The sequence below is a fragment of the Paramormyrops kingsleyae genome, chromosome 1, assembly GCF_048594095.1.
Source record: "Paramormyrops kingsleyae isolate MSU_618 chromosome 1, PKINGS_0.4, whole genome shotgun sequence".
In the NCBI taxonomy this organism is placed as follows: Eukaryota; Metazoa; Chordata; class Actinopteri; order Osteoglossiformes; family Mormyridae; genus Paramormyrops; species Paramormyrops kingsleyae.
In genome coordinates this window covers 29,588,191-29,607,456 of record NC_132797.1, presented here as the reverse complement: position 1 = coordinate 29,607,456, position 19,266 = coordinate 29,588,191, and the positions used below count along the sequence as shown (strand labels likewise).

The following is a 19,266-nucleotide window of genomic DNA, read 5'->3' as shown; positions in this document are numbered from 1 at the left end:
GGTATTAATAAAACGCCTGCTTTTCTATACATAGCAAATGACACTGGTGTTACACTTACTGCCACGGTGTTGCTCTCCTTTTTCCAGTTGCTTTAACTATTATAGCGCCTTTTCCCGACTGAGACAGCCGATGATGGTGATGGACCAAGGTTCCGCGGTCATTTCACCGGACCCAGCTTGGCTCATCAAGCTGCCGGAGCCAACGAACTGAGGCTACGGTCTGACATATAGTGATATACATGAATGGATTGCCCCTTACAAGACAGCTTTTAAATAAAAAGCAATCATTTCAAACGCATCTTTCGTCATTTGTTCCTAAAGCGAATTAACATGGAATCTAATATGATAGCCTAATTAATAGGCTACATGATAATCATAGGACAGCCAAAGTACAGTCTCCTATTCTAATCCATACAATAATAGGCTATTTCTGATAATTATTGTGTTGTCTATAGTACCATTCAATACAATAATTATATGGGATGCGATTAGATTTATATATAGCGATAGTTTCCATAATATTATAAATGTCAATAGAAAACAGCTATCGTCAGCTGAATGTCAAAATAAAAATAATCCTTTTTAATAATAAGGCGGCCTGGAATTATGAGGAAGATCGAGCCGATTGTGTTTAGAACCCAGATCAGGGACCGGCATACCACCTTTCGGCTGTGGAGCATGAAGTGTACGGGCGAAGATCCGAGCGCCCGCCGCCAACTTGCAGCTGTTTTCGTGTGGAATTACGATAGGGTGGCCGGCACTTGGATAAAACTTAGAAAAATAGCTACCGCTTGTCCGTGTAATTAGTTGTAGGTGTAAGGGTTTCGTAGCGAAAAGGGAGTCACTTTAGTGTTGCAGGTTTAATTTAATCCGATGCTCATTTGTTCACGAAAGTTTTTCTCTCTCTTCCCTCCCCTCCACGTCTCTCGCAAGGACATGACTAGTTAAATCCCGGATCTGTAGGCGGATTATTCTGCGCTCTTCATGCCCAATCGTCCAGGGCTTTGGGATGGACCAAAGGATATTCTTTCGGGAGCCGTGTTTTTTGTGAATTTGATTCGGTTTGTGTTTCGCGGACAGAATCGTTAAGCGATGGAAATGGTCGGCTGAAAAACACAGGAGGGGAGATCTACTACTCCGATCTTGTTAATTTGCTGTGGAACAGATACCAGAAAAAACATATGGAGTCTTAAACCCTCAGCGACACCGCTATTCTACATGAGACCTGTTTTTAAGTGATAATATCAACAAAATAATTACGGGAAACCAGACCAGAGAATAGACGGTAAGGAGTAATTTTATTTATGTATAGAGATGTCTCAAGTGATGTGCAGTAGTAAAAGTTTTTTTCCCTTCGTTTTCGTATGAAATAAACGGCGAGTTTATGGCTTGCAGGGACTGAGGGGTCAGAGCCATGAACCAGACCGCAGGTGTTACTAATAACTATAGGAGGTGCTCCAAGGGAGGCAAGGTGAGTTACTCCGGATCTCATACACCCTTCTCCTCCCGCTTTTAAAATGTTTTCCGGCGATGTCGCTGTTGTGTTTTTCCTTGTAATTTTCTACGGGTTTCATGCTTTCGTCCTGTTTACCGTTTGGGTCCTGATGCATTTTTCAGCAATCGCAAACAAAAGAAATGCTGAAAAGTTCAAGATTTACTTGTACAATAGCCCTGGAATAACTCATGTTTTGAATGAGATGTCCTTTCCCAGTAACAGAGGTTTTTTTTTTTTAGATGTAAATTACATTGCAGTGAAAGATCTAAATAGCTGGTTTGGATGGCACCGATTTGAATGATGAGGGCCCGTCTTATGGCAGCATGGTGTAAGAGGAGAGAATCGAGTTAAATCTATTATTATTGAAAATCCGGAGCGATGCGGTTTCTTTCGTGGTGGCTTGCATGAGGAATTAACCTCTCCATGCCCCATAACGAATAACCCATAACGGTTCTGGACGCCTTCAGACCCAAGATAGTGAATCAAAATCTTCGCTGTCCTTGTCGCTGTTTTCAGGCTGATATATAGCCGTAACTCTTGATGATGGACACAGTCAAAGAACCAATTTAATTGCTTGATAACGATGAACCCCCTCTTCCACCCGATCGCAATCAATAAAAGACATTGTACTAGATCCTATTACTCTCATTGTCTCGCTTAATTTGGAGAGCAAATGAAATCGCACAAAAACCCTTTTTTCACTATCTGTGGTGTATGCTTATCTCTGGTTTCAAGTGGTCTACTTCTGAAAGTACCACTAGATCTATTGTCATTTTCTAAGCTTTGTAATTTAAAATATGAGCTCAACACCACATAATAAACTTTAAGTCTGGAATATAGTCCTCATCGATGCCCATTCATCCGTTTTCCAAGTTCCTGTTCAGGGTCATGAAGACATCAATATCTAGATTTAACTTAATCTGAGCCATTGGTTCTTTATTCACAAACACAAGCACAGCTGATATTTCAATGGCAATGTGAATTTCAACACCTTTTCAGATGAGCTGGAAATATGTCAGATTATTGCTCTACAGTGTTTTTGAGCTAATCTGAGACAGACACACGTTTCAACAAACATTCTTATCTTGGTTCGAACTATCCATTATGTTGGTCACGTTCCTTTTATTGGTTGACGACGTTTGGGATTTCAAATTCCTGAGATGATCTTAGAACTGGAGGGAACCTCACATGTTTTAATTAAAGAAATGTGTTGAAATAAGATGTTTAATGTCACATGTGGGAAGGATTACAACCTGGAATCCGTTGTTGAGTCGTGCACAAAACAGACTTTGAAGCCAGGGGCCCAACATTATTGTTTAGTGAAATCTCCAGTAACTCTTTGCTGAGGATCCTGAGTGCAGTAGAAATAATTTCTGGGCAAAGGCTTCTGATCCATGTTTTCACCAGTCCCTTACTTGCTTCGACCTGTGTATATAAGATATGTATATTTGTGGCTTGGTCCCTCAGCAATTTAATGCTATTAGCTTTTCAGCAATCCACCTGAATGCTCCAGTTACATCAGTGCTGCCTAGTGTCTGGGCTGAGTGCTATGTTTGGTTAGGACATGGTTCGCTGGTACGAAGACTTAGGTAATCACCTCTTAAATCTAGCCTCTCTGTACCTGCACTTATGTTTCAAACCATGAAATGCATTCATTGTCCTTTTCTCTTCTCTGTTGGCTGTATCATTTCTCCAGCTCATGCTGAGAAAGCTCTCCTTGAGTGGTCTCATGCGGTGGTGGTGATTTTGATAGTTTCATGGCACGTCGTGGACTGATGTGATCAGTGTGAGTAGAAGCTTTGGGAGCTGGAGATGATTTTTGTAGCGGTGACTCTGCCGGGGAGGTGGAGCTTGTTTACCTGTGGCAGCCGAGCTGCTGAGGATGGTGTCAGCCTGCATGTGTTTTTGGAGCAGAGCTGAGGCGTGTTACTGTACCTCAATTAAGGGGGGAAAGTGCATTTTTTGTAAACCCTGCTCATCTATATCTGTGACCTTCATAAGGACATGCAGAAGCTTGCAAATACCTGGTGACATTTTGGCGCGACTATTTGCCTACCCACTCGCCAGCGATGACCTTTACGTTTTTGCTGCTCACTGTCACCATGCTGGCCGGGGCTTTGAGTGGCCAGTGGCTTCTTTTAATGGCGATGGGCTGCAGCATCCATGACCACTGGTAGTTAGACTTATTGACTTACTCAAGTAAACGGCCTTCAGGTATTCGGACTAATGGCTATAGGCCATGGATGAGATATGAGCGGGAATGCTAATTTTCCTATTGCAAAAGGATGTAAGGACGCATCAGAATATTCCTCGTGTGAAATGAATCCTCCCCAGTCCTCCACCCTGGGTTTTAAGATGCATATAAATAATAATCGATACTTTATTGATTCCAGTGTGGAAATTGTCCTTACAACTCCCTCAACTTTCTTTTTGTAGAGTAAGTTGTCTGAGGAGGGCAGCCACCTGTTGGGGCACCCAGGGAGCTGGGGGTTAAGGGCCTTGCTCAAAGACCCACAGGCTTGCTGAGGCTGGGTTTGAACCGGTGACCTTATGATTACAGGCACTCAGGCTTAGCCCACTGAGCCAGACACTGCCCCTTCTGTTGTATCAGCAGGTTATTCTTTGTTTTCATACTTGTTGAGCTCTGCGTTGGAATTTCATATTTCCTTAGTGTGTGGAGATCTGTATCCTGTCCACAGTAATATTTCCTGTGTGTTCTCTGATTTCCTTCTGCCAGATGAAAACACCCACTGTTCAGAGGAACTGAAAGACTGACCGGTGTCTGTGTTTTGGTTCCTGTGGTTCCCAGGATAGACTATCATCATCGTCATCATCATCATTATCATCATCAGCTGGATAAACAGGTTTTCAAAACAAACCTGTGTGATCGTTATTCTTTACAATTCATGAACCACTATTAATCACTGCCACTAGAGGGCCTCAAACACAAACCATTAATACATGTCCAAAACTGAAAAGGGGTAGCTAAATGGATTAAAAATCGGACACCTCTAAGGCTGCATTTTTGCTCAGGCTCTTATTTTTCATTTAATGAATCTGATTCAATTCTGTACAACTGGAATGATGCAGGACATAAAAATCTGTGTGTTTAGTGCATATTATTTATTGTCATTTCTTCATTAACTCTGATACGACAATCACATTCTCTCTTTGAGATCCTGACTGAGCAGGAGTACTTTAAATGAGATGTCAGTGAGTTTTAAGAGTGCCGAATAAAGGTCTGAGATATAGCAGTAAAGTGAGAGCTCTCAAAAATCCTGCAGGGAAGTATTTTTTAGATACAAATGTGCTATTTTATAAAAGCAAATTTCAAACATAACCAGGAACTGAATTAGTATCCAAAATCATAACATGTAAGCATTAGTAATCATTATGGCTTTATAATTTTCACTTTGTTTCATAGAAAATAATAAATTGACATTTTCAGAGAAACATTAATAGTGATTTGAGACAGGTGTATCCTTCGATTTACACCATAAAGATCAAAGGTGTAGTAATGTTAAATACTCAGTCCCTCTCAGCTTTTTTTGATGATCTCATGAGTAAAACAAAAATTTTATAATTTGACTGTAAGCAACAAGTCCTGTCGTCACTAGTTTTCATATTTCTATATGGGGGAAAGTAGATCTGGCAAAGAAGAATGCAATACAGTGTGCTATTTGTTGTCACAAGTATAAAAGAAAACAACCTTTTCACAGCACAATTGTCTATAGGTGAAACAGGACTTCAGAAGGTCTGCACTGATTTGTGGAATGTATTGCACTTGTAGTGTGTCATACAGCAGTGGCCATTAAATCGATGTCTCATTTATTAATGTGATTAAATCATTAGGCTGTTATTTGAGCTAAGATTAAAATTCTCCCTCAGATATATGCATCACACTGTAAATTTGATTGTATTGTTTATCCATGTAAATAAGAAAATAACAGTTTGTTTTGATCAGAAAAGGGAATTAATGCACTATAAATATGTATGAACTCTGAAGTTCTTCATATTAATTGAAAATTTGGTATTTGGCATAGAGGGTTTTTTTTTTTGTAAAAACCTGTGATGACTTATAGGTGTAATTTTTCTGTAATAAAACTAGAATACGTGAATTGGATCAAATACAATAAAACATGAGCATATGAGTGTATTCAGGAATTGACACACACACACACACACACACATTCATCATAGAAACTCATAGAAAGACATGCCAATGAAAAAAACTCTATGGGACTGAAACTTTGTTATATGTTGTTTTCTTGATTATAGGGACGGGGTAACCCGAGTATACATGAAATGAACTACTACACAAGTCAAGTTCCTGTTCAAATCCTATTATCCCGCAGGGCTATTTCAATGTGTTGGAAACGTCGGGTTTCCCTGCAATGCTCTATATGGAAATGAACATTGATTTCTTAAAGTTAAGGGAGAGGGCAGAAGACCGACTTGCTGAGATGTGTCATGAAAGCATTCCTGTTACTGTGGTTGCGGCATGGCCGTGAAAATGATAGTTAAGCACACAGTAACGGCACCCTCGCTTGTAAATATCATGCCAGGGAGATGACCAGCATCGGCCTCTGTCCTGGCTGATGACGTAGATGCGGTGAGAATGGAAGATGGCGGCCTTCATGCGTGGACCCAGCTTCACAATCTGTGGTGTCCTGGTTTTCCATCACTGTTGCTTGGTATTTTCTTTATAGCAGCTGGTTGTGCCTCTCCTAAGGACGTAGCTTCAACCACAAGGTTAGGAGGTTGAGGGTGGTTATTTCTATAACCTGGATTCCTCCTGTGAAATACTCAGCTGTTTTCATTTATGAGAATCATAACCAGCTTTCGATAAAGTGTCATCTGCGAGACTAAATGTGAGATGAATGTAAATAGGTTAATTAGATAAACATCCGGCATGGAGATGAAGTCGTGAAACAGATGCTGATTAGAAAGCCCTCAGGAAGCCTGCAGGAAGCCCCTGGGGTCTGAAATGGGTCACAGAAGTGGGATTTCTAGCTTGTTTAGGAATGGACCACTGAAGACAACCCTACGGGCCTGGCTGCTGTGGGCCAACTGAACACGTTTTCTGGGTTCTGCCATTACACACCCCCTCTCCTATGGCACTTGGGGGTGTGGTTGTACGGGCAGACCACCTGTTTGCTTGCCCGATTATATTATCCAAGATAACAAGGTATTCTCACCGTAGACAAAAATAACAGGAAAGTGCGTAGTGCACTGCAGCTGGTACAAGTCAGGAAGAGGCATTGAAACTGTAATTTACTACAGGTGCAACAGTAGAGTGGTGGATCAAGGAGAGGTGACTTGGTCGGGGTTGTGGAGAATGGCGATTGGAAAAGAGGAGCATCTAAAGTCATTCACACATCCTGGGGAGAAGAACCTCTAAATTAAATGGCCCTGCTCAGGAAAATGGTACAGTTTCAGAGGTTATCTAAACTTGTCTGTTACAGTTTGTCCATACAAATTGAGATTTCTCAAACAAAGAAGTGATGTTAAAGAAGACACATATTAGAAAGGAGGATTGGTCTAAGCAAATAACCCCAAAACAGGTCGTTTTGATACAGTAGACCTTAGTCTAGCAAACCTGGGCTGTTTTTTACATGTTCAAATGGTTTTTTTTGAAGTGTGTTCACAATAATTTGGTTTTATGAGAGCATGGTGATGCAACGCTTCCAGAATCGGACCACTCATAATTCTTCCTAATTGTGGTTCTTCGTGATGTGGGCATGCTTCATTAGGCAGTGCATTTAGGCAGATTTTCCCCACCATGTCTTTTGAGACCATCCTCGACTGCGGACGTTTTTAATGAAAGGACATGAAAGCGATAAAAGATCGCATCATCCCTGCCTTTGATCCATGATCTCGAGACATCAGAGCAGATCTGAGCGATTCAGTCGATGTTGCTTTAAGAGAACAAAGAGCAGGAGGTCGGCAGTGAGAGGAGGAGTCGATGCAGTTCCTCATCCACCCGTGTGGGGGCGCTGGCTGTTAGATGCCATATCTAAACTTTGCTTCTCCTGTAATCTGTTCTCCCTCCAGAGTTTTCCCAGCATGCATGGCTTCATGCTGTGTCTAACAATCAAAGATGCCCACAGTGTTTAGCAACGGTCATAGCCAGAAGACGGAGCTCTTTGCTGCTAAACGTTCTGCTGTCATGTTTTCTTCAGATTGTCACGTTTGTCCTGCCGTGATCTCAACATGGGTGTCATGGCTCTGTTGGGAGAACGAGCTCCGCCTCCAGTCCATGAAGAGGTGCCAAATTCTCTGGACCGTGGAATCAGTGCTGTGTGACCCTTGGGGAACCCTGGGAGTGCCATCATGTACCCGACTTTCGAAGAAATCATTTACGTCTTGTTATATTGAATTTCTCCCCCCGTTATGCCTGCACATAAGGGGGACCCATCCCATTTTATGGTGGATGTTCTGCTTTTAGCATATACTGTTTCCATTAATAGGGATCAGTTTTTTTCAGAGGGGTTTGTAAATCTCCCCCTTGCACGCACATTTAAAAACTAAAGCACCATAACATTAAAACTGTAATAACATTACTGTGGGTTCTTCTCTCCTGTCACGGTCCATTTGGCATCAATGTTTTGCCTCTGGGCTCTCCTTGGTTGCCTTGCTCAGGGAAAGATGAGGCACCTTGCTATGATGGACCTCCGTCACCCAGTGGCTGAGACGATAAGGGACCCTCACACCCGAGAGAGCCGCTCGTTCCAGCACACGGAGGTTCTGTCAGTCCGTCTTTTTCCTAAGGGCTTGTGGATGTGGCTAAACTGGCAGCAGTGATTAAACGGAACTTGGCTGCCTGCACTGAGCGTCTGTAGGTATGCCTCGGAGACCACTGGCTCTTTATGGCAGTCAGATAGGGCCTCCTCTGAGGATGCCGCTGTATCAGGCCGCTGGTAGAAGCTGCAAGAGGCTTCCAAAGCTACTTCTGCTGCATGATTGGAACTCCCGTGCACCAGGTGGAGGAAAGGTTTTTTTTTTTTTTTGATGAAAATTGCTTTTCTGCTATGCTTGGTTGGTGAGTTGCAGGAGTTGGGGGTCCGTTCAGACACCATTTAGCTGTGGGTGTATCTGAACTCCTCCTGTACTCCAGTCCCTGAATCCAATGAAGATATTTTATTTCTATATCTAGTAATATGCATCCTGTCCTTCAGCTGTTTCAAAAGCATATCTTATACTTACAGTGTGGTGATGGGGTGGTATGTGGCTCAGCAGATTAGGTGACTGTGCCTATGTGCAGATGGTTGTTGGTTTGAATCCCCTGGGCGACAGCGTAATAACGAGATATTAATCCCGAAAACTGCCCCGGGGGTGCTGGGAAAAAAGACTGACCCTCTGCTCTGACCCCAAGCTTCAGTTTCATCTGTGTGTGTCTTATGAGAGCGCTAGTCAGAAAAACGAAGAATCCCAATGTGCTTGTACAAGTAACGTATTCATTAAAAATAAGAATATTTACTAATTTAGTAGACACTTTCCAAAGTAGCGATATATAATTGTGAAAGCCAGATCAGACAGTCCGTTGAGCAGTTGTGGCCCAACATTGAAATTACACTGCTGACTCTGGGATTTGAACCAACAATCCTCCAGTCTAAGGAACAGAGTCAGTTGTCAGAGCCTACAGGCCAGCTACAGACCTGAAGTTGTTGGATCGCTATGTATCTAAACTCTTGCTCTGGACATCATTATAGGTCCAGTAAAGGTTCACGTTTGGGCATCAGATTACCACACACCGAAGGCTGTTAGGTCTCTCTCTGTATCAATGCAGGTAGATCTTTCTCTGTGTCCTGAGCTGCTGGGTGATGTTTGGTGCTGCTGCCTGAGCGGACCGCTCTCCCTGCCCAAAGAAACATTGTGTCTACAAATCAAAGCATGAAGTCCTCTTCCTAACTGTCCATCTTCACAGAGCGTGACTAAATAGCTGGAAAGTGAGCACGACTGTTTGTGGTGAATCGATTCCTACACTGAGCGAGAGATACTGCTGCAGCCTGCAGAGGAGAGGAAGGTGAAGTGTGTGCCACCTTCTGCCTGAACGAGGTAAATGGGAAACAGACCCTGATATTCGGCACACAACCCCCCCACACACCCCCATGTTTTACCAAATATTTGTTATGATCATTAGCATTCTGCATTACCCTGTACAGGATCACATGCAACTGACTGATGGCATCTCTGTTTCCCCCCAGAGACTAAACTATATGCCAAGTGTATGCTTTAACAGCTCACCGTTGACAGACAAGAAGGCGTATTTCCATCTCCGCTAAACCTCATAAAGGGCCATGTCACATAACGACCGTGATCCGTTACTGTGGACGACTGTGTTTTTTTTAAATGGGAGAGTAAATCACCTCCATGGCGGTGACGGGGCTGAGTGTCAAGTGAGGCCGTGTTTGTAGAATACGCCGTCAAATGCAATAAGGTTTGAAACGATGATGTACTGGCCAATCCAACCGAAAAAAAACCAGAGCAACTCTTCAAATTACCTTACGGAAGAGAATGGGAAGCAGAAATACTGGGCTATGTATAATATACCACAGACAGCAAGGTAATGTATGGAATTTTTTGACAGTAAACACTTTGCTGTGTGTCGTGCTCTGCAGCATCAGCATCTTACCAGTTTTGTCATAACAGGCCTTGTTTTTAGGATGGCTTTCCTGCAGGATTTGGGCTGTGTCCCACTGAAGATGCTGCTCCCCTGACAGCTCGCTGTGTATATTCTGGAGGCAGGTACAGCTGCAGTTCTTCCTGTCATCGATGCATTCTGAAGCCTCAAACCTGTTCCCACTGGAAAGTTTAGCACTATGACGCTATGAGAACATCAAGTCATCTACTGGTCAACACGGGGGCCTTGTGCTAGATTGTTTATGGGGATCTTTGTATGTGCGGATGTGTAAAATTGGGGTCAGAGTGTGGCTCAGTGGGCGCTAAGCCTCTGTGCCTGTGATCAGAAGGTCACCAGTTCAAGCCCGGCCTTGGCATATCTGCAGGTCTTTGAGCAGGGCCCTTAACCCCCAGCTCCCTGGGTGCCGTAACGGCTGGCTGCCCTTCACAGCCAGCTTGCTCTCACCTACAGAGAGCAAGATGGGGGAGGCGTGAAGAGAATTTACCCATGAGGATCAGTAAAGTATCAGTTACTCTTGCCCCCTGGGCAAGACCCTTAACCCTCAGTTGCTGGCTGACCCTGCTTCCTCAATTGCACATCGCTTTGGGTAAAAGTACCTGCTAAGTAAATAAATGTAAATCAGAATATGGCATCAGAATATTCAAGAATTGCAAACATAGTGTTGAGATGATGCTTGAAGATGACAGAGGCAGTGAGAGTATCCAGCAGGAAGTGGATTTCAAAACATGCTTCTGAGAGATTTGCAAAATGAAGACAGATTCAATACTGGCGTGTTAAAATGTAATACAAGATCATGGCCACATCTGAAATCAATAGGAAATCTCTTGACTGTTTTTCTTTGCCTTCCCACCAGAACATGAACTGGTGTATTTGTGTTTCCTACAAGTACAAATTACCATGAAGGGATTCTGAAACCAGTGGCTGTTGGCCTCCAATTAGGACAGGAATTGAAAGATTTTTAAAATCAAGTTCGGTGTGAAATGATTATAAATACCAGCTGTAATTTCTGAAGCTTGGCCCGTTCGATATTTTCCCCACATGGATGTTCCCAGAATGGATGATAGGCCAAGTAACAATATAGCCACACTTTACCATGCGTTTAGTGCAGACAAGTATGGTTCGACTGGAGAATAATGAGCACCCAGTGGGATCTAGGGCAGTGGCGGGTAATGACTGCGGTTTGGGTGGCCCCCGCTGGAGGAAACTGACAGGTGATTTAACTGAGTAGCTGCCAAAAGGGGAACACCAGAAAGGTTAAGAGGAAGAGGAATCTAGAGGAAACCAGATTTAAAAAAAAAAAAGAAAGAAATGTGTAGTTTGGTAATGAAACTGTGTTAAAAATTTACCAAACTGGAGCTGCAAATGCAAGGCTTCCATTGGAGGAGTTCATCCATTCAAGATTCAAAGCGTTGATTGTCATATGTACAGTAGAAAAGTGCATTTCTCTGTGCAATGAAATTCTTACTTTGCTGTTCACACAAAATGCTGAGGTACAATATAATAGAAAAAATCGAAAATATATACTTTAAGCTCTTTTGCACATTACACTTAATGTGCAAAAATTACAGTATGAGGTAGTATGGTATGGTAGTATGATGTCCATTAACCATACTACTGTCGGCTGTTAAGGAATGTAATGGCAGTGGGGAAGAAGGAGTTGAGTCGGGAGGTTCTAGATTTCACACTTCTGTACCTCCGTCCTGAGGGCAGAAGTGTGAACAGTCCGTGATGGCCTGATGGGGGAGTGTGGGGTCTTTGAGGATGGAGGCAGCTCTCCTCTGGACTCTGTGGTGGTAGCTGCTCTGAGAGGGCAGTGGAGTCCTGATTATGTTCTCCGCAGTCTTCACCACTCTCTGCAGGCGTTTGCAGTCCATAGCTGTAGTGCTGCCGTACCACGCGGTAATGCAGCTGGTCAGTGTGCTCTCCACAATGCAGCTGTAGAAGTTGCTGAGGATCTTGGTCGACATACCAAACTTCCTCAGCCTCCTCAGGAAGTACAGCCGCTGTTGAGCCTTCTTGACCAGCTGTGTGGTGTTCAGTGACCAGGTGAGGTCCTCACTGATGTGGACGCCCAGGTACCTAAAGCTGCTCACCTTCTCCACTTCAAGCTCCCGGATGAACAGTGGCTGATGAGGCTTCCTCCTCTTCCTCATGTCCACCATCATCTCCTTTGTGTTGTCCGTGTTGAGGGTGAGGTTGTTGTCCACCCACCATGACACCAGACTGGCCACCTCTCACCTGTAGGCCACTTCGTCCTTTCCAGTGATGTGACCGATCACTGTGGTGTCATCCGCGAACTTCAGAATGATGTTGTCTTTGTGGGAGGCGACACAGTCATGGGTGAACAGGGTGTAGAGGATGGGGCTGAGGACACAACCCTGTGGGATGCCAGTGTTTGTGGTGATGCTGCCTGAAGTCCTGTTACCGATCCTGACAGACTGAGGTCTGCCATATCACCCTTCATTGTTATTGGCTGCTTGCTGTTAGCAGTGTGTCCTGTGTGCCTGTTCAGGACTCTCTTCAGAGTGTAACCAGGCTGCAGCCTGAACCAGACACCTGGTAACCCCAGGACCACACACATGCCGTGGGCAAACTAACAACACCAGGCCCGCCCCCCCCGCTCACCACAGCCTAGGATTCTGGGAGGAAAAAACAAGCACCCCAGAGTCCAATTCGAAACCCAGGATCCTGGGAGCAGGCAGTGATAAGTGGGAGGCAACATGCCCAGTTTGGCTGACATGCATAATCAGTTATAAGGAAGAATATACACTTTGTTATATAATGTACCATGTTTGGGCCCCAGTAGAACAGGACAGAGGTGTCATAGTGATATGTTTCTGCTACAGTGTGGAGCAACTTTCAGCATATGTTTAAGTAAGTGTATGTGTTGTGTAAGGAGGAACTAGCCTCTGTTAGCCAAACCTTCATTAAGAAAGCGGAATGTTTCATCTGGCCCATCAGGGCATATATACAGGGGTGTGGCCACAAGGGCACTGGCCCCAGCTGAGAGGTGATTGGCCCCTGGAGTACCAGGTTACATGTCACTCATCAATTCAAAACATTTCATTGGCTAATGAGAATGTTGACCCCTCTATATGAATTATGGCCCCTCTTATGAATCGTCTCTGCTGCAAGCCACCGTAAGGGAAAGCAGCCCTTTGTTTTAGCTGGATGCTGTAGGCTCATTCCTCTTAATGTGCCCCGGTTTAATACGCTGTCAGTTAATGTTTGCTGTCATCCAGTCACAGCTCAACTCTCATGTGTTGTGTGCTAAGATTTTTTGGCTTTTGCCCGACCCCCCTTCCCTCTGAGACTTTCGGTTTAACTTACTCCTATATCTGTCAAAACACATCATCAGCCCCTGTAATAACTCCTGATCAAAGATCTCTGGTAGATACTGTGCCTAGGGAGCAAAAGCCAGAGTAATATCTTCTGAGAAGCTTGATGACATGGAGGGTGACATCCTCTTACTTGAAGCTTACGCCTCCCAGAATTTCCTACTGAACTATACTGACATATAAATGTGTCTAGGTGTAGATAATTGGCATTAGGAACATGTATATAAACTATTAAAAGAGAAATTGCTCAGAGTAAACAGGGCTGATTTGTTTAGAAAATATTGATTCCACTTTAGATGATGCCGCTCTGTTTTGTTTATCAGCTCATGTGACTAAGATAAGCTCAGACTCCATAGTCTCGTTCACCCTGAATATGCAACAGAAATGGGCTATTCTGTGGAAAGAATGCATTGATCTCAGCTGAATTCTCCTTCATCAGATAGTTGTGGGGGCTCTCTGGCACCTGACAAATTTCGAGCCAGGATCCTCCCATGTGGAGTTTGTGATATGAGAATGTATCCAGGGTGGCTTGTGGTCAGTCTTTAACCTACAAATTTAAACCAGGAACGCTAAACCTTTTCTAGCTGATGAGAAAGCTTAGATGCAAATTTAGCTGTGTCTTTATTTCTTGCTTTATATTTTAATTTGTCAGGCTTATATAGCTTTTTGGAAAAATGCTGTTTTTTAATTGACCAATACTTTCCTAAATAATCCCTAAACTAATTTCAGTAAATTGTCACAAACCTGTCAGAACCAGGTATTGGTAGTCTATGACAGCTGTCATAAGCTGTCATGGCACGTGAGACAGTGACAAGCCACATTTGGAAAAGTTTGACTGGTTTAAAGTCTGTCCATATCGATGTTTCGGGGAGTTTCAGGCCTGTGGATGATGTCTGCTCTTGGCTGAACAGTCTGAGCTTTGGGGAAGTGTGCCAGTTAAAATGTACAACATAAAATGTTCAGTGACTCTCAGCTTTTGGTGATGAGTCTGAGGGGGGTCTATAGAAGCTTTTGGCAGTCATATGGCTTGTTGCTAAGATCGAGTCCTTGGTGCGAGGTATACTGAGGGGGGTTAAGACAAGTATTTGTAGAACCTTCTAGGGTACATTCAGTCAGCTGTGATATGAAAAATGTCTTGGACTATGCTGTTTTTAAACAATCAAATAGCACTACATATGTCCTATAACCTTATATAGAAATTAGAAATATATAATTACCATAATCCTAGCACGTGTCCTCAATATGCATTCATAAACCTCGAATTTAACATGCCAGTTTTTTTTTTCTTCATTAATTTTACCGTCCGTATGACGGTAATAAAAGCGATTCCAGAGGAAAATACTGTACGGTCGCGAGGGAGACTATTTGGCGGGCTTTCGCTCGCGCCTTGGATTTTATAGTTTCCGTTAGTAGTGTTCGGGTTTGCAAGGCCTGGCTATAGCCGCAAACCGTCGATATTAAGAGTGCTTCTTTTATTTAGTAGGGAACGCTACAATGCATTATAAACTCACATTGTGACGTCCTGCCAAAAGTGCCTTTTATTAACTTTTTGGCTATGTTGATCCAGCATTGACGTCCCTGACTAAAGTTACAGGGCTGTGTCATCGCTCAGACATGAGTTGGCCGATGTGTCGAACCTCCAGACGGGGGTGAGCGTTTCCGACCCAGCTGGGGATGCGAGTGTAGGCACCTCACCTACACTCCACCTGTCCCTACAGTGTACTGGGTCGCCACTTCCACGTCGGCCCCCGTACGGAGCCAACTGTTCCTGTCACCAAGTCGCAGCCCTGCATTTCTAGGGGGATCGGGCGGCGGTGCTGCAGCTTTTCCTGCCAGACCTGAGACATTAATTGATATTCCGAAAGGTATCTTGGCCCCTCCGCCCCACCGCCGTATAAGCGCATTCATTTAGGGGAGCTGCGTGTGTCCGACCGGCGGTGCCTCCATGCTCCGGAGGAAATAAAACGGATCGGAACCGAATTTGACGCCTAACCCCAGGGTGGATGGGAGGTACATCAGGAGTTCATACGCGCCTTCCGCTACCCTCTTCTTAAATATATATTTTAATTGCTATAAAAAAAGGAAGTTTCCCTCCATGTTTGATTGCCCCTCCATCTGCGGAAAAAAGGGACATCTCACATCGTCAGTTGTCGGTCAGCAGGAAACAACGACGATGCGGAGCGCGGCGCGGCTCTGATCCCAGGAAACCTGTTCGCATAACTGGCAAACCTGTCGGGAAAAACTGAGAGGACTGCCAGAGGATAGGGAAAGTGGATTGCCGCGGAGGAAAATAGCCGAATTGTTTCGAAAATAAAAATGAAGGAAAAGGATTTGATTGAGACGGCAAAAATGCAGGGGAATATGCTGGTAAGTGTGGAGCAACCCCCTCCCCAGTTTATTCCGTATAATGATCTAGCAGGCAAATAAAAATGTTTGGAAAGTGTGTTTTGATTGCAGGTTATGTGCACGCCCGGACGTGTCCGGAGAAATAAAGCTTTTACCATACGATCAAAGAGCCCCTTTATTCCGGGGGCGATTTGTACTGCGCCGCTGAGACGGGCAGTTTTGGCTTCTCACTCACAGATGACAGACGGACATTTGAATTAATCTGCATAAATGAAATGTATCCGTGAGCGATACGTGAGGATTCATTTATAAATGAAAAATCGTAAATCAGCCCTACTTACTATATCCTGGCTCTTTTCTTACACATGTAGGCTACAAGCTGAACCCCGATTTAACAATGCATTTGCTCGTAGTTGTGTAAGTATAAGTTTGCAAGTTTCTTTGTATTGTTATATCAGAAATTACATTGTGCATTGGCGATGTTAAATAAAGAGATATTCGCCTGATCGCACGCGAGAGTTACTTAAATTTCACCACGCCTTGAAGCTGGATCGGAGTGTGTGGTTTGTGTAGAGGAGATGCTGTGTAGTCGGAAATTGTCTTCCACCTTTCAAGTGACTTATAGAAACTGCTTTCTCAAAGTCAGGCAGAAAGGTGAAGGCTTTTTTCTTGGGACTGGACCACATTATTCAACAACAGCATTTCTGGATGTTGCTCCCAGACGGACGTAGCTGGTGTAGCTGCTGGCAGGTCCACCATCATTGTAGAAAATGGGCACTTTGGCTGTGCTGTTCATTTGTCTTTCGGAGGGTTTGAAATAGGGTGGCCACCTAATCTGTGTCACGGGGGACACTATGAGCTACGTCAGGTTGTACAAAACACTATAAAACCCACAGGCTGCTGTGCTTGCCTGAATTGTTCAGTTCATCTTGTACTTTTACTGGTTTGTTTCCTTAATTGAAAGACTCATTCAGCTGTTTCACATTAACATTGGTGACAGATGCATGAATATAGGAGACTGACAAATCATCACACAGCAAGAATTTAGTGCTTATGTGTTCCTGGTCCTTTTAATTGAAATGATAGTCTACAAATCCTGTCCTAGCTCATACTGTCCATCCAGACTTGGATTAGGTGGTCATCCTAGTTTGAAATCAATAAACCAGGCTGCTCCAATAACACTTGAAGCAATGGTACAGGTGTTGTAGTAAGATTTGATTATAGTCCCTGGTCCGCCATGGGTCCAAGATGCCAACATGGAGATGGACAGGACAGTGGGACAAAAATGAAATGGGACATTTGTTGATTTTGAATATCAATAAAATGTCTGTGTTAAATAGTTGCTGGGATAAATTATATGTAAGAAATGAACAGTGGTTCTCAAAGAAAATGGATGCCCTTTTGAGCCAAGAAAGTAAACAGGTAGATTTCTATACAAGCACTGGGCATATAATTTCCACTCCAAAGCTGAAGTTTTTTTTCCATTGTCAGAGAAATGTCAGTGAGAGAAGTAATTCCTCCTATTTCAGCAGTTAAGTCCTTGCTGATGTATAATTTGCAGTCACTTTGAAAATCAGAGTGCAGTACAGGGAAAAGTGTCCTACTCCATAACAGGGTACACGTCGTTGTGAAGTTCTGGTAAGTTCTAATACTCTGGAGATGACACAGTAAGGAAAGGGTTGTTAAGTAACTCTCTCAGTTTCCATGACTTCTTGTCAGATGGTTGAGTGATTAACCGGTGATTTGACTGGCTTCCGTTTTTCAGAATGTGCTAGTGGGATGGGGATGAAGAAACACACATATGTGGAATGTTCTGAATATGGATCCTTACAATGCAAGTAAATGAGTTTTTCATTTTAGATGAAAGAATAAATATTGAATAACAATAAATTAAATTAAATAAATAACTGAAATAACAAAATAGTAACATCCACCATGCAAATAAATAATAACAGCCTGTCATAGGAGGTCCCCACCTCTTCAATAAATAATTTATAGACTCTGTCATCTGGAGTCATGGAAACAACCGGCTTCCCTCTGAGATGTGGGACTAGTTTTCTTCAGTCTTCAGACCCAAGAATGTCTGCCAGATGCAGTGAGATCAAGCTGGCATTTCCTATGGGTCTTTGTTTTAATGGCTTTGGACTCCCCTGAATAGGAAAAGTGGTTATAGAAAATGGATGGATGACTTTGGACTTTGTATGAAGTGAATTTTCTGGGAATTTTCCTTTTCTTTTTCCCCCAGACTCAACAATGTGTGGTATTCTGACTGCTCAAGATGCATGTAGCAGAGTCATACAGTTGCTGGTTTACTTTTACTGCCATTGCGGGGTGAGCTAGGCAGAAATGATTGACCGTTTTTGCAAACTGAACTGGTCCATAAGACCTGGAGTGTGTTGGAGGGGGAGTGAGTGGTCCGGGGGCTGTACTTTCCACAAAAAATAGTTTGGTTCAACCCTATAAGTGTAATTACTGTCCTGTCCTTGAACTGCCTGTTACTTCTTCAGTACGTGACTGTGTGTCCAATTGTTGATGGGAGAAATTAGATACATGCTGTGGCTAGCATCTCAGTGTGCAATCAATCACCATCTTGTTTCCTCCAACTCTAACCGAGAAGTAGCCAGTGGGAAGTCCGTCAAACTCAGTGATTGACAGTGCTTTTTAATCCTGCCCACTGTGCAATTCAAAACATCATTTCTCTTGTTGCTAAAATGGGTCAACAGGTAACACTACAATTTTCTCTTTTACCTGTATGGTGCTTATATTGCGAAAACATAGCATCCCCTAAGAAAACACTGAATGAGTCTGTTAGAAACTTTCCAGAATTAATTGAATTAAACCTTTATTATTGTAAGAGAAAGTCATTACACTCTAAAAGAAAGAACATGCATTTAGGGCTTATCTTTCCCTTCTGCCTATGGTAATTAGCCCTTTAAAGTTGGTGGTAGTCAGAATAACTTGTTACTTGTATCGTACTGCTTGATTGGTTAAGCCACCATGTCATTAATTCTGTGTTGGTGTATTTTTTTTCAGTTTGTTAGGGATCCAGCTGGAGGTGGAGGTGTTGGGAGAGGGATGCTGTGTTAATTTATTCCACCCCATTTTCATTTTTCTCTGGTGAGCAACACATAGGATAAGAACTTATGGAGAGATGAACATAGCAATGAGCTTGTGAAAACAGATTTCTTTTTTTTTTCTTTTCTGTTTTTTTAAACCTGCAGGCATAATGAAATCTCTGAGCCGGATACACATGTTTGATGTGGGGAAATAATTTCCTCAGTCATCGAATTCCTCCTCTCAGCTTTTTCGAGCCTCATTATTTACTGACTGGCTATGGCCATGTCCCTTGAGGGTTTCTTTGTTTTTGGAGGTGCTGAAACGTAACAGCAATTCCACTTCCATGGAAATGCTGTAATGGCCTAAAACTGGGAGGGTGGCTTATT

At 43.2% G+C, this 19,266-nt stretch overlaps 1 protein-coding gene across 5 annotated transcripts in view; it reads left to right on the top strand.

Moving 5' to 3' along the window:
* The first annotated feature begins 678 nt into the window (after nucleotides 1-678).
* dpp6a (dipeptidyl-peptidase 6a) overlaps nucleotides 679-19,266 on the top strand; it is a 144,110-nt gene continuing 125,522 nt past the window's right edge. Inside the window, exons 1-2 of one of the 5 annotated variants that reach the window (XM_023823622.2) lie at nucleotides 679-1,285; nucleotides 1,396-1,471. In XM_023823622.2, the coding sequence (XP_023679390.1) occupies nucleotides 1,415-1,471 (57 nt within the window). In that variant the 5' untranslated portion in view covers nucleotides 679-1,285; nucleotides 1,396-1,414. The other 4 variants (XM_023823626.2, XM_023823624.2, XM_023823625.2 and 1 more) reach the window with 4 other exon arrangements.